We start from the raw sequence: 16,858 nt of genomic DNA on the forward strand, positions 1-16,858 counted from the left end.
GTTCGCTATCACTGCTCTGAGTGACTCCATCTTGATTTGAACCTTTGTATGTAAGTGTTCAAAGATTTCAGATTTAGAATAGGGCTCACCGAGCCGTCTGGCTTCAGTACCACAATATAGTGTGGAATAATACCCCTTTCCTTGTTGTAGGAGGGGTACTTTGATTATCACCTGCTGGGAATACAGCTTGTGAATTGTTTCCAATACTGCCTCCCTGTTGGAGGGAGACGTTGGTAAAGCAGACTTCAGGAACCTGCGAGGGGGAGACGTCTCGAATTTCCAATCTGTACCCCTGGGATACTACTTGTAGGATCCAGGGGTCCACTTGCGAGTGAGCCCACTGCGCGCTGAAACTCTTGAGACGACCCCCCACCGCACCTGAGTCCGCTTGTACGGCCCCAGCGTCATGCTGAGGACTTGGCAGAAGCGGTGTTTTGCCCGCTTGCCCTTATGGGGACGAAAGGACTGAGGCTGAAAAGACGGTGTCTTTTTCTGCTGAGATGTGACTTGGGGTAAAAAAGGTGGATTTTCCAGCTGTTGCCGTGGCCACCAGGTCCGATGGACCGACCCCAAATAACTCCTCCCCTTTATACGGCAATACTTCCATGTGCCGTTTGGAATCTGCATCACCTGACCACTGTCGTGTCCATAAACATCTTCTGGCAGATATGGACATCGCACTTACTCTTGATGCCAGAGTGCAAATATCCCTCTGTGCATCTCGCATATATAGAAATGCATCCTTTAAATGCTCTATAGTCAATAAAATACTGTCCCTGTCAAGGGTATCAATATTTTCAGTCAGGGAATCCGACCAAACCACCCCAGCGCTGCACATCCAGGCTGAGGCGATCGCTGGTCGCAGTATAACACCAGTATGTGTGTATATACTTTTTAGGATATTTTCCAGCCTCCTATCAGCTGGCTCCTTGAGGGCGGCCGTATCTGGAGACGGTAACGCCACTTGTTTTGATAAGCGTGTGAGCGCCTTATCCACCCTAAGGGGTGTTTCCCAACGCGCCCTAACTTCTGGCGGGAAAGGGTATAACGCCAATAATTTTCTATCGGGGGAAACCCACGCATCATCACACACTTCATTTAATTTATCTGATTCAGGAAAAACTACAGGTAGTTTTTTCACACCCCACATAATACCCTTTTTTGTGGTACTTGTAGTATCAGAAATATGTAACACCTCCTTCATTGCCCTTAACATGTAACGTGTGGCCCTAATGGAAAATACGTTTGTTTCTTCACCGTCGACACTGGAGTCAGTGTCCGTGTCTGTGTCGACCGACTGAGGTAAATGGGCGTTTTAAAGCCCCTGACGGTGTTTGAGACGCCTGGACAGGTACTAATTGGTTTGCCGGCCGTCTCATGTCGTCAACCGACCTTGCAGCGTGTTGACATTATCACGTAATTCCCTAAATAAGCCATCCATTCCGGTGTCGACTCCCTAGAGAGTGACATCACCATTACAGGCAATTGCTCCGCCTCCTCACCAACATCGTCCTCATACATGTCGACACACACGTACCGACACACAGCACACACACAGGGAATGCTCTGATAGAGGACAGGACCCCACTAGCCCTTTGGGGAGACAGAGGGAGAGTTTGCCAGCACACACCAAAACGCTATAATTATACAGGGACAACCTTATATAAGTGTTTTCCCTTATAGCATCTTAATATATAATAATATCGCCAAATAAGTGCCCCCCCTCTCTGTTTTAACCCTGTTTCTGTAGTGCAGTGCAGGGGAGAGCCTGGGAGCCTTCCTAGCAGCGGAGCTGTGTAGGAAAATGGCGCTGTGTGCTGAGGAGAATAGGCCCCGCCCCCTTTTCGGCGGGCTTCTTCTCCCTTTTTTCTGACAACCTGGCAGGGGTTAAATACATCCATATAGCCCCAGAGGCTATATGTGATGTATTTTTAGCCAGCATATGTACTTTCATTGCTGCCCAGGGCGCCCCCACCAGCGCCCTGCACCCTCAGTGACCGTTGGTGTGAAGTGTGCTGAGAGCAATGGCGCACAGCTGCCGTGCTGTGCGCTACCTTAACAAGACTGGGAAGTCTTCAGCCGCCGATTTCTGGACCTCTTCTCTCTTCAGCATCTGCAAGGGGGTCGGCGGCGCGGCTCCGGTGACCCATCCAGGCTGTACCTGTGATCGTCCCTCTGGAGCTAGTGTCCAGTAGCCTAAGAAGCCAATCCATCCTGCACGCAGGTGAGTTCACTTCTTCTCCCCTAAGTCCCTCGTTGCAGTGAGCTTGTTGCCAGCAGGACTCACTGAAAATAAAAAACCTAACAAAACTTTTACTCTAAGCAGCTCTTTAGGAGAGCCAACTAGATTGCACCCTTCTCGGCCGGGCACAAAAACCTAACTGGGGCTTGGAGGAGGGTCATAGGGGGAGGAGCCAGTGCACACCACCTGATCCTAAAGCTTTTACTTTTGTGCCCTGTCTCCTGCGGAGCCGCTATTCCCCATGGTCCTGACGAAGTCCCCAGCATCCACTTAGGACGTCAGAGAAATGGGGGCACCTGCCTGCCGCACTGTGTAATATGGGGATACCTGCCTGCCGCACTGTGTAATATGGGGGCACCTGCCTGCGTACTGTGTAAAATGGGGATATCTGCCTGCCGTGCTGTGTAAAATGGGGATATCTGCCTGCCGCACTGTGTAAAATGTGGATATCTGCCTGCCGTGCTGTGTAAAATGGGGATACCTGCCTACCGCACTGTGGAAAATGGGGATACCTGCCTGCTGCACTTTGTAAAATGGGGGCACCTGCCTGCGTACTGTGTAAAATGGGGATACCTGCCCACCGTACTGTGTAAAATGGGGATACCTGCCTTCCGTACTGTGTAAAATGGGGACACCTGCCTGCCGCGCTGTGTAAAATGGGGACACCTGCCTGCCGCGCTGTGTAATATGGGGACACTTTCCTGCTGTAATGTGTAAAAAGGGGACTTTTTTATTTTTATTTTTTTCCCCCTGTGGTCGGTGTGATGATATCAGATGAGGCCATGCCCACTTTAATGAGACCACGCCCATTTTAATCAGGCCACACACCCTTGTCGGGAGCGCGCGCACCTAAAGTGCGCGCCTGCTTTTTCTTTTTATGGCTATATGGGGGGGGGGGGGGCCACACTTTTTTTTTTAGAGCAATAGGGGGGGGGGGGGGGGGCGCATTTTGAAATCTCGCACTGGGAGCCAAATTGTCTAGAAACGGCCCTGTGCATGATAATGTATCAGATTAATAACAGATTAATAACACAATGCACTGTAGAAAATACACCATAGTACATTATAAGGTAACATATGTATTATGTATAATTCAAGTGCACAGCCTGGAACCTGATCCTTAGAGCAGGAGGTGGGCCCCCAGGCAGTAGGGCCCACCGGTGGTTTCCCCTGTACCCCTGTGGGCCAGTCTAAGCCTGTCTATGCCCCTCCCCTCTTCCAATGTGCCTGAGGGAGCTGGTCACACTCTGGGCTTTCTCCAGTAACTTTCTTTATTTTTGGCCACTTTAAAAGGCCAATTCAAAATAGATAGTAGGTGGGCACAAGTGTCCAGAATGGCAGAACTGTAACCACTGATGCGCACAATCATAAATACACATGGTGTAATCACTAATATTTTAAAATAGCTATAAACATATATACAATAATCAGTAGTACCAATAGACATTCAACAATTAAATTAAATGCCAATAGCATATGGATAATACATTAAGTACACCAGCTTTAGTCATTATAAAAAACAATTCGAACCAGGGGATTAGTTTAGTCCTCTCTGGGTCATGATATTTAACAAATGTATCTACTTTTCACAATGTAAAAGTAACCTATCCTTTGTATATGTTTGTTAGTTAGAGTAACAGATGTCGCAAGTTTTGCGCGTGGTTGGTCTGGACTATAAGGATGTATTCTTATCCCTGATGTCAACGTGAATGTTCGGACTTAGCTTCTACCTGCTTGATTGCTGTCCGAACGGATAATTATTTGGACTTGCAAATCTCCAGGGCATGTCTGTGGAAGGCTGCAAGCATTTACCTTCATTATTTACAAACAGTTGTGCATTATTCCGTATATTTTGTGCAGCCTGATGCCGATGGTTTCCTAAAATTGTCTAATGGAAAGGAAGGAATGGCCAGCAAACAGTGCTGAAGTCCTATGTTCTCTCATTGAATTCAAGTATCCATGTATCATGAATATAAATACACTGTATTTTCTAAGCCTGTTAAACAAGCACATACATGAATTTAGACAAGTGAAAGGAATTAGTAATTTATTGCATCAAAGTTGTAAAAGTTCACACTGGCAGAAGAGTCTGTGGGAGACCTGCAAGTGAATACACTGGATGAATGCCCGGTAGTTATGTTATTGTGTACTGTAACAATATGTTACACCTAACAATGTTTTTTTTTTTTTTTTTCGGTTGAGTCTTGCAAAAAAACAAAAAACACCTAAACAATACATAACCTTGTCTTCACTGGCAGTCCAGCCTGTAATTTTGATGTTATTACAAAACAATGCACAAATAGTCAGCTTATAATCAAAATGAATACATAGTATAATTAAGAATACAATAACGTATAGAATCATTATTGTAAATCCATTTAGTTAATTCAGAATTAACAGGTAGTCAAAAATAAATACAGATGATTGGTGATTATGTTTTAATTGATCTCAACTGTTTAAAGCCAACTTTGTTTCTCAGACTGAGGGGGTTATGTAATAGGGTCTGAGTTTTCAGTAGCAGCGCAATATCAGTGACGCTGGCTACAGATTGAAAACTACAATAACAAAAAGTTGAAACCAAGCTGGTTCTGCATTTTAAATTATTGCGCTTTAAATCTGCAGCCAAGATCGCCAGAATCGCGTCAGAGAAAATCTTAACCTGAATTGCCATAACCCTGAGTGGAATCATATTGAGATAAGCACATAAACATTCTACTGAAAGTATACACAATACTTCTTTTATGACCAAAATTTTTTGTTTTATTTACTACACTAGGAGAGCTTTCTTATCCTGTTATTTTAAGTCTATCTTTACACCAATTTTGCTAGCAAAGATCACACAAGAGGAGCAGCTCTGAATTATTACCTATTATTGTATACTAAGTGACTCATCGCGCCCTACGGGTGCTCTTCACACCGTCGCAAGGGGCTACGCTCCCTGCACGCTTTTCTGGCATTCAATATTTCTATTATATGGACTATTACTTGCATTCCTAGTTTTGTTAGTGGTTAAATATTGCACGACGAAAGGGCGTCCGATGGTGAAGGGGGCATAGCCCCTTGCAACAGGGAGGGGAATGGGGGCCGCAGATGGGGGAGGGGGACCGAAGGCGCTGCGGGTGGGGGTGCAGCTGCTGGGGGAGGGGCATGTGCGGGGCTGTCGCTGATGGGGGAGGGGCGGGTGCCCGAGGTGCCGCGGGTGGTGTAAGGGGTCCAGAGGTGCCATGGATTGGGAAGGGGCGGAGGTTTTGCGGGTGGGGGACGTGCGGGGGTGCGGCAGATGGGGGAGGGGCTCCGGATGCGCTGCGGGTGGTGGAGAGGCAGGTGCGGGGGTGCCGTGGGTGGGGTAAGGGGTCCAGAGGCACCGGGGGTGAGGAAGGGGTGGGAGCGGGGGTACCGCGGATGAGGGAGAGGGTCCGGGGGTGCTGAGGCTGATAGAAAGTCGGGTGCGTGGGTGCCGCGGATAATTTTCTAACGCTGGGCGGAGTCAAAGTAAATGAGTCACAGATCTGAATGCATATAGGAAAAACACACGCACAGTATAATGCATATAGGACCTTAGTGCATGTTATGGGTCCAGCTGCAATGGTGAAAAGTGGGGACAGGACTTTATAACGCCGGGACAGTTGTCAGCTATGATACATATACACAGTATAATGCATATGGCAGGGTATAGGGTCTGCATGGGCGCACCGGGCGCCTGTATACCCTGGGTATATGTGTGACCTGCAGGAGCTGTTACCTGGGCCGGTGTCCATGGGTCTGCAGACGCCTCAGACTCTCCTCATTCCTCCCCAGCTACAACTGTAACCAAACCAGCCACCCACAGCGCCACAGCCAATCACAGTGGGCGATCATTCCACGACCAATCACAGGGTGCGTCACTGCGCACAGGTGCCCGCTGCATGGCGGGAGTTGTAGTTCTAGGCTGCTAGTGTCATAGGGAAGTGTAACTAACCAGTGGCTTTACACGTTACAGTTGTAGCTGTAGTCCTGCAGGTCACACATATATATTCACATAAATGAATTGTGTGAATGTACACACACTTTGTTTAATGCACAAAGTTATTAAAAATATTGGCTAAAATGACCTTCAGGCTGTGTGTATAAGGTGTATATGATACATAAATGCCTTCTGTGCTTAGACTTAGGTCCCATCGCCATGATATCTCATTATAGGATGCAAGTATTCCAAAATAGGGAAAAATACGATATCCAAAATACTTCTGGTCCCAAGCATTTTGGATAAGGGATACTCAACCTGTACACACACACACACACACACACACACACACACACACACACACACACACACACACACACACACACAAATACATACCTACCTAACTACCTACCTATCGTATACTGTGGCAAAGCTTGTGACTAACCAGGAGATTCACCTTTATTTGCGGTTAGCAGAATTCAGTATGAAGCTGCAGGCAGATAGGTCAAACAAACCACTACAGCTTTATATACTATAGTTAAGCTAGAACTGCACAGACTTTGAGAGGAAAATATGTGTACTGTATTTAGTGCCAGCGAATTAGGATAGTGCTGATGAGAAGCTTAGCATTTAAAAAAGTGCTGGTGTCTGTGGGAGTGGTCTTTCGTTGCTAAACCAGCTGGCAAGTCTCATAGTCTGTTGGTGTACATTAGGTTAGTGGTAAGGATCGCCAAAAATTATTATTTGTTTCTATAAATTGCCTGCTGTCCTGACAGATAAAGAAAGCTTCATCCTCAAGATGTCTGTGTCACTAAATACTAGAATTAGTATTTTGAACATATTATATGCTGGGTTGAAAGCAAATAAAAATGTTTAAAAAATAAAAGGTTAAAAACAATATGTGATCTGCATGGGTATGTTTAGCTGTTCCACCTGGAATTGTCAGGTTTCTTTATTCTTCTACACTGTGCGTACATGAGTCTTGTGTGGCTGTAATGGGTGGGTATGCTGTGACTGAAATTCCAGGTCTGAGCTACCTGCACAGACTCTGGTGACAGAGTGAGCTGTGGGGGAAGAATTGGTTGGGCACTGAGGTGACCCGTGATGGGAGGTAGGATCGGCCGTCGGTGTGATCTGTGAGGGGATGTAGGATCAGACATTGGGGGAGATGTGTGGGGAGAAGGGAGCATTGGGAAGGCTGAAAAGGGAGGTACAGTAGGATCATTTATCCTATTTATTTTGTCTGTTGTAGCAGTGGGAGTCACGAACAGGGGGGCACGTGCAGTGTAGATGCAAGTTACAGCTTTCACTGTGCATGACATAGGCAGATATCATTTAGCATTATAAGCACACACATCATTAAATCTAATGTAGTCTTCAAGCATCAACAAGCCATTATTATTGGTCTTTCCATTGTTTTGTATGGGTGTGGTATGGAAGGTAGATAGTAACTAGGTCGACCACTATTGGTCGACAGTAACTAGGTCGACAGGGTCACTAGGTCAACAGATCAGAAGGTCGACATGAGTTTTTATGTTTCTGGTGTCGTTTTCTCCGTACAGTGACTGGGAACCCCAATCGGTGCACAGTGTTTGCTCGCCATGCTTCGGGCAAGGTGCCTCGCTCCGCTACCGCTGCACTCGGCACAGGCTACTATTCCCAATCGTAGTCTGCGTGGATCGTTAAGTATGAAAACGTTTAAAAAATGAACATGTCGACCTAGAGACCCTGTCGACCTAGAAACCCTGTCGACCTAGTTACTGTCGACCAATAGTGGTCGACCTAGAGACTGGATCCCATTTTGTATTTACACAGTGTTGTAACACACTGATTATATAGGAAGTTATACGTATATAAGATAACTTGATTAATAAAAATAAGCATAGCAGTTTAATAAAGTTTTTTTTAAATATACTGTGTACAAATACTAATAAAGGAAGGTATAAAACTATATTGAGGCGAGTCCTAGGGCTAGTCACCATCTTTATACTTATAATGTACAGCAAAAATATAAACTCCAATTTAACGCATGTACTGAGTTGAGCAAAACAATCGGCATTTCATTTAATCATACACGGGACAATATGTGCTTGCTAATCTCTTAAACTGAGCAGCAAGATCCTTTTTGACTTCATTGCGGACCAGTAGAGTTCTAAGAACGTGGTATCTTCCTTTACTGCCATGTCTGATAATGACTGCATGATCTGTAGGCTCAGCATGACAGCAACTTGGAGTTGGAGTCACACATCACATGCAGTGACATTGAGTTAAATGGCAGATTTCAGCCATGATATAACAGTATATTATTAGACGAGGAAACTTCCCAACAACATGGCTGTTTTAATGTTATTATTTCTTCCCCTACTGAACCCTTCTTCTATGTTAGTGGTCCCAGCACACTGGCCTTCATGCTCACAAACATTGCAGACAAAGAAAACAATGGATGCAATCATTAGCATGACTTAGAAAGTGCTGATCCTTTTACAAATAAGATAAACGGTTTTCATCCTCCAAACATTGAAGGTGTAAAAGTGAAGACATTTTTCCATGCCCTATTTCACCAAGTTATACCCCCACCAAACCAAGCACGCATGAACATATTAAGAAGTCCTACACCACTTGAATGTCATATCAGAACTCTTAAGGATGTTTACTCATTTTCAGGGGTGATCATGGACAGAAAAAAAAATATAAATATATAGTAAGAAAAAAAAAACACATTGAATTCTGGGACAAGTAAATTGCAATATCTACATTCCACCGTGTAGCAGTACAATTCTGTAATGTATAACATCCTACACATACTTATATACTTTTTATCTTGTCCCACATTAAAGGAAGCAGACACCAAAAGAAACCATAAAATAAGATTATGATGATGTTACTCAACATGATCTTTCATTTCTAGGCAAAAACAAAGTAACAACGATGCAAGGACACAGAAGAGTCTTCTGTCCTTGGATAGAAGCAAGTCATATAGTCAAGGCCCAGTTTTATAACCATACCCCAATAATAACCAACACCCCGACATATAATTTACTTTTATACAATATTAGCTTCCCCATAAGTGTACCCCCCATCCCAACTGACGACTGAAGTGACACTAGTGAATGAACAAATACAGAATTGTGCACTCCACCATCTCTGTACTTTCAATGCCCAAGCACAAGGTTTTACTGTACCTCACAGAGCCTTATTTGTCAGTTCTCCCACCATTCATACTCCCTCAGATCACCCACTGGATGAAACAGAACTTGGTGTCATATTTGCCTACAGTTTCAGAAAGGAAGACTCTGGAAAACCAGTGAGTTACTTAGGACTTTGGCAGACCAAAGCAACCTCCCAAAGCCTACCCAGTTTCTGGATTAAATACACAAACTCCACACATATAACAGCCATGCAGTTACTACTGTATTTTGTTCAATGATAAGGACTTCTTTAAAGGTCTGGTCGGTGGAAGCACTCCTTGTGAATGTGGTAGCTGCTCTTGCCTACACTTGTATTTGGGAGCATGGGCTAACCTCCTGTCAGCTAGCATCCTGCTTCTATCTATTGGAATCTGAGCCCACATCACACAGAATAGCCTTGATTGTCTAAGTACATGCATTCGTCCTTTACCATGCAGCAGCATATTGCTACACAATTGGTGTCTATTTTTACCCTATGCTAACCATTACTTTCAAAACTATGCTACTGACCACATGCCATGGTCTGCCACTGAAAGTAACAGTACTGTATATGGCGATTAGTAATAGCATCACTTACTGCCACCATATATATGGCAGCACAGCTGTAAATCCACTATCACTCAACACACCTTTACATGATTGCACTTATAATTATATAAAATTATTTTAGAATACTTTTTTCTAATCATATATGTATAGTACTATAACTTTGAGAATTCTAGGGAGTATATAATTTTGCTCTACTTTTATTACCTTTAACAGAGTATCCCCCTAATGTGTGTGAATATACCTCTTAGTTACTGTGGCAGTAGTACTGAGGTCAGGTCCGAGGCACACATTATTGCATAATACAGAAAATAGCGTCTGGTTTTAGGTTCCTTGGATAGGCAAATAAAATGTGGATATATAAAACGCTCTCAGGTTTGTAATCTATGCTCATTTCCCATGGATGTGAAGGAAACCTGTGCAAAAGTGCATTGTAAGTATAGGCCGAGTATGTGACTGTGTAATGGTGTCCTCATTATATGGCACTTAAATGTTTTATGGTACTCAGGGCCTAATTCAGAGCTGATAGTAGATGCGCAAAAAACCGAACATCTACATGTGCACACAGCACAGGGCTTCAGCCTGCAATCGCTGCCTCTGCAGCGACCAATTCTGAATTAGGTTGCTCTCTTTATTGCCTGGTGGTCACCAGGATGCACTCTGTATTGGATGGGTGCTCTCTGTATTGTATCTTGGTGACAAGGTTGCACTCTGGATTGAATGTCAGAGGAATACTCAAAGATTTAGTTACAAGTAGATAGAGGCAATATGATTTACTTTTATTTACTCTACTAGGAGAATTTTTTTGAGTTTTTCCTACGTTTTTGGTTGCCCACATCTACAGTTGATTTGGTCACACCTAAATGTGGCCAATTTCATAATTTTTGCCTGGGCCACTTGAGTTCCCAATCCACCTGCGGCTGAATACTAGCCTGTAGGCATATACTGACACCGAATTACACACTACATATTTAGCACTTGAGATATATTTTATATTGGGCAATGACGGTATGCTGGTCTGGAGAAGGGACATTATTAAAAGAAGTGTCATCTAATATTCTGCAGCTTTATTCACTGGTATGTGTCCTATTTCTTGAAATGTTGTCATCATATAGTGATCCATAACGTTTACACTACTGTTCAACTAAAGCTGTACCTGTAAAATCTAATAAATTGCAATCAAAACATTATACTTGAAGCTCCTTATATTTTTATTATTAACCTGTGTTGGTCTAAACATGGTAACACATGAGAGATTAAATAAAAACAACACAAAAGAAAAGCCCTGCTTGCCCAGAAATTAAAGGAGGTGATAATATTCAGATCTTCAAACAGAGAGGATAATAAAGGACTTCTTTCATCTGCCAAAAAGGAATATCTTACCTTTCCTAAATCTTCAAAGAGAAGTCTATAATAGCTGCCTTTTCATACACATGAATCTGCAGGTACCCTGTCTGTGTTTTGCTTGTCCTTTGCTCCACCCCTATAGCCTGTCAATTATTGACAAGAAAAACCGAGCTTGATCCTTAGCACAGTGCTTTCTTCTGTAAAGTTTCTATGTTTTGGAAGCTTTAGATGCCTAAGTGTCTGTGGTTTCCCTTATGTCAGTGCTCAGGCAGGTGTCTTCAGACACTCATTGTCCCTCCCCCTAAAAAATTCTCATTAAGTGATACTTAGACAACACAAACATATAAGAAGCCTCAGTAAGAGATGATTGAGTCTGACATTTTGGTTAACCTAGAACAAGAAAGCTGCCTAGTAAATAACATATATTTAGAACACAGAACATGCCAGCCAAATGGCACATTGCTTGCTGTCCATCCAAACATAGTTAAAACGTCCGGGTATCTGTATGTCTGTAATGCCAAACGTCTATAATGCTTGCCATTTACCGAAATCCACATTTATTTACTTTATGTTCTCTAATGCACTATGGGGGTTAGTCAGAGTTGTTAGCAAACAAAAAAAGTTAGCAAATGGGCAAAACCATGTTGTACGGCAGGTGGGGCAGATGTAACATGTGCAGAGAGATTTAGATTTCAGTGAGGTGTGTTTAAATTTAATTCTAAATTGCAGTGTAAAAATAAAACAGACAGTATTTACCATGCACATAAACAATATAACCCACCCAAATCTAACTCTCTCTGCACATGTTACATCTGCCACACCTGCAGTGCAACATGGTTTTGCCCAATTGCTAACTTTTTTGGTTTGCTAACAACTCTGAATAACCCCCTATGTAACCCCCTCCTGCGGCTCTAACAATCATACATATTACCTACACCCTAGCACTAAGGGGTCTCAGTAACGCTAAGGTTATCAGCATACATATCAATTTCATGTAAATGCATGTTTTTTGTTTGGTTACATGTTACATACAAGCCACATCTCAATGTAAATTCTAATTTTTAGATAATTTTACATAAACGGGTTGGTATGACACCAGATTATTGGAGCATGAGCTATCCAGGTGTAATCACTTTGGTGAGTGTGGGTTTGAGGCTGCCCCATGGAGGACTAAGTTACCCCCTTCTTGCTCCCCAACTTTTTTTTTTATTGCTTTATTATTTTATATCACTATTTGTTGATTATTTATATTGGTTACCTATTATATGTAACAAGTCCTTTCTTCTGTTGAGATTAAAAATATTAAACACATTTTTATACGTTTAAGATGTACGTTTATACGGTTTAAGAGTACAGTTTCCGCTGTCCCACACGCTGACTATGAATATACTGTATGTAGTTTATATTTATTGAACTTCAAATTAATTAAAATTATATTCTGTACATTTGTGATATGTTTAATTAAAATGTAAAAAAAAAAATACAAATATTTCAAGATTATTAGTGGCACTGAAGATGTATGAATTTGTACCGTCTGGTGTGATGGCTGCAGGACAAAATTCCTTTACTAAATCACCAAGCGTATTGGGCTTCCCATCATTGCCAAGTGGACGAAATAACTTCTGCACAAAAGGACGTTCGCTGGTTGCCTGTAATTAGAGTTTAAAAAAAACACAAAATTAAATCCTACTCATAAGCCTAAGTGCAAAGAAAACACAGACATACAGTATGAGGCAATACACAATAAAGCAATCAGAATGTAATAATCACTAGTAAAAACAGCTTCCTGCCAGGTTTTTTTTTTAATTAAAAAAAGTTAAATGAATAGTTTAAGGTGGTTGATTATTGCACCAAAACAGTTTATGTAGATCGAAAGGCTTAATGAATGCAGTCTTGTCAATAGCACAAATGTACTGTAATTTATAGTTACCATCAATTTATATATATGTGCCTACTCTCCTGGAATGTCCGTGAGACCACCCTCCCAAGTCCCACTATCCTTTTTTGTGAATTTAGGTCATTGTTTATATATATATATATATATATATATATATATATATATATATACACATACACTGCTCAAAAAAATAAAAACAACACAATGTAACTCCAAGTCAATCACACTTCTGTGAAATCAAACTGTCCACTTAGGAAGCAACACTGATTGACAATCAATTTCACATGCTGTTGTGCAAATGGAATAGACAACAGGTGGAAATTATAGGCAATTAGCAAAACACCCCCAATAAAGGAGTTGTTCTGCAGGTGGTGACCACAGACCACTTCTCAGCTCCTATGCTTTCTGGCTGATGTTTTGGTCACTTTTGAAAGCTGGCGGTGCTTTCACTCTAGTGGTAGCATGAGACGGAGTCTACAACCCACACAAGTGGCTCAGGTAGTGCAGCTCATCCAGGATGGCACATCAATGTGAACTGTGGCAAGGTTTGCTGTGTCTGTCAGCGTAGTGTCCAGAGCATGGAGGCGCTACCAGGAGACAGGCCAGCACATCAGGAGACGTGGAGGAGGCCGTAGGAGGGCAACAACCCAGCAGCAGGACCGCTACCTCCGCCTTTGTGCAAGGAGGGACAGGAGGTGCATTGCCAGAGCCCTGCAACATGACCTCCAGCAAGCCACAAATGTGCATGTGTCTACTCAAACGATCAGAAACAGACTCCATGAGGGTGGTATGAGGGCCCGACGTCCACAGGTGGGGGTTGTGCTTACAGCCCAACACCGTGCAGGACGTTTGGCATTTGCCAGAGAACACCAAGATTGGCAAATTCGCCACTGGCGCCCTGTGCTCTTCACAGATAAAAGCAGGTTCTCACTGAGCACATGTGACAGACGTGACAGAGTCTAGAGACTTCAAGGAGAACGTTCTGCTGCCTGCAACATCCTCCAGCATGACCGGTTTGGCAGTGGGTCAGTAATGGTGTGGGGTGTCATTTCTTTGGGGGGCCGCACAGCCCTCCATGTGCTCGCCAGAGGTAGCCTGACTGCCATTAGGTACCGAGATGAGATCCTCAGACCCCTTGTGAGACCATATGCTGGTGCGGTTGGCCCTGGGTTCCTCCTAATGCTAGACCTCATGTGGCTGGAGTGTGTCAGCAGTTCCTGCAAGACGAAGGCATTGATGCTATGGACTGGCCCACCCGTTCCCCAGACCTGAATCCAATTGAGCACATCTGGGACATCATGTCTCGCTCCATCCACCAACAGACTGCACCACAGACTGTCTAGGAGTTGGCGGATGCTTTAGTCCAGGTCTGGGAGGAGATCCCTCAGGAGACCATCCGTCACCTCATCAGGAGCATGCCCAGGCGTTGTAGGGAGGTCATACAGGCACGTGGAGGCCAGACACACTACTGAGCCTCATTTTGACTTGTTTTAAGGACATTACATCAAAGTTGGATCAGCCTGTAGTGTGTTTTTCCACTTTAATTTTGAGTGTGATTCCAAATCCAGATCTCCATGGGTTAATAAATTTGATTTCCATTGATAATTTTTGTGTGATTTTGTTGTCAGCACATTCAACTATGTAAAGAACAAAGTATTTAATAAGAATATTTCATTCATTCAGATCTAGGATGTGTTATTTTAGTGTTCCCTTTATTTTCTGGAGCAGTGTATATATATCTCCAAAGAAAGCGGATGGCACTCACAGGTTTTTATATTGGTCTGGTAAAACTTGCCATCTGTGATGGACGTTTGATGACCTCAGTTTATTCCAAACCGACAGATCATAACACTTTATTGAGGTTCTCTAGTCACCACCCAACTGCCCTCAAATCTGGCTTACCGCATCCACAGATGTTACGGGTAGCCAGAATAAATAATGATAGAGCTATGTTGGAAACACAATTGGATGCCATGATATCAGTTTCTTTGTCGGTGATATCCAGAGAATTTATTAATACAGCATAAAAGGAAGGTCCTGGCAATACCAAGGGAAACCTTGTTCAAAACCAAGGTGTGTAAAAACAAACAATCAGATAGGATCATGTGGACATCCGGTTACACAATCAGCAGCAATATTACTCAACAAGCAACAAAGGCCCTTTGGCCAATCGTCAGTACGGACTCTGATTTACGTGGATTCCAGTCCATAGTCCCTATGGCTTGCTATCGACGTGGTAGGAACATCAGAGACACGGTGGTCCGGACGGACATCACTGATTTCAGACGTACAACATCCTGTGTGTTACCCACCCGTAAAGCAGGTTGTTATAGGTGCATCAATTACGCTACGTGTAATCACATGGATACTGGAGCATCCTTTAGACACCCACATAGTGGGAAATATATTTCTATCAAACATGCAGTAACGTGCGCAACAGCGTATGTAGTGTACATTATCAGATGCCCCTGTGGTTACTACTACGTGGGTAAAACCATTCGCCCTTTCAAAGAACGTGCTAACCAGCATCGATCAGCCATTCGTGCTGCACTTTTATCAGGCAAAAGTGAACAGCCTGTTGCTCAAAATTTTGCTGATAGAAACCAGCTTGACATATATGATTATTGACCATCTGCCTGAATTGAGACGTGGTGGGGACAGAAATCAGAAATTATTGATTATGGAAGCCTGATGGATTGTTCGACTGGACACAGTGGCCCCTCGTAGGTTTAATGAAAAAATCTGTTGGAATAGTTTGTGCTAAATATGGGTCTTATATAAACTTTAGATTTATTTTTTGTATTTTGAGTATATCATATACTGTTATCTATCATCCCTGTGTTTCCACTTCGTTCTCTACAGCCTAACATGTACGCATTGTGTTTACAATGTGTTTTTAACCTCTCCCCTACACGTGCTTTTATTATGTATCTTTTGTTTTTTCTCTTTTACTTTTTCCTATAGGCACCCGTGATCTGCCGGCTGTTGGTGACAGGGGCAGAAGTCTCGGAGGTGCGGGGACGCGGCCGGTGTCCAGGCAACTGATGAAGCCGCATCCTCTTGCCTTAGCAGCAGTGCGACATTACTCTGATGCGCCAGAGCGCAACGTCATTGAGGTGCGTCTCGCCGCACCAGCTGGCGGTCCGGACGCTACACACGTGTCGGTGATCTGTGAGGCTTTGGTGTCTTTATAAGTGTGGTAAGTAGCTCTGTGTATTTGTCTTTGTCACATTCGTTCATTTATATACATAATGATGACGGTGTTTTGACACCGAAACGTTGATGGATATTTGAAAAGATTTCTATTGGATTACACATGCTATATGAAAACCTGTGAGTGCTATCCTCTTTCTTTGGATATATGCTTTCACGTTACATGTGTTTGGGTTTGGAGCACCGAGGTATTTGTGTTTAAGTTTTATTGAGTGCCGATCTGCCTGGAATTATATATATATATATATATATATATATAGATATATAGATAGATATATATATGTATGTATGTATATCATAGGCTTTCCTCCGACTCTAAATGGCCTTATTCATATCTAAGAGAGCGTCCGTAAGCAACGTCTCATCATTTGGCCAGGCTCCACAAGGAAGAAGTTTTGTTGCTTTTTTTTAAATTTACCAATAACCAATGCAATCTGGATGTCTACAGTGACAATGTCGACAGTGGGGGGCGTGGCTTGGCA

The 16,858-nt window shown here is 43.1% G+C and overlaps 1 protein-coding gene across 2 annotated transcripts in view; it reads right to left on the reverse strand.

Moving 5' to 3' along the window:
* Positions 1-16,858, reverse strand: part of ATG5 (autophagy related 5) — a 465,798-nt gene that overhangs the window by 31,237 nt on the left and 417,703 nt on the right. For both annotated transcript variants that reach the window (XM_063917056.1, XM_063917057.1), the window contains one exon: positions 12,798-12,915. In XM_063917056.1, the coding sequence (XP_063773126.1) occupies positions 12,798-12,915 (118 nt within the window). The remainder of the gene's footprint in view (positions 1-12,797; positions 12,916-16,858) is intronic.

This window comes from Pseudophryne corroboree, chromosome 4 (assembly GCF_028390025.1).
Source record: "Pseudophryne corroboree isolate aPseCor3 chromosome 4, aPseCor3.hap2, whole genome shotgun sequence".
Classification (NCBI taxonomy): domain Eukaryota; kingdom Metazoa; phylum Chordata; class Amphibia; order Anura; family Myobatrachidae; genus Pseudophryne; species Pseudophryne corroboree.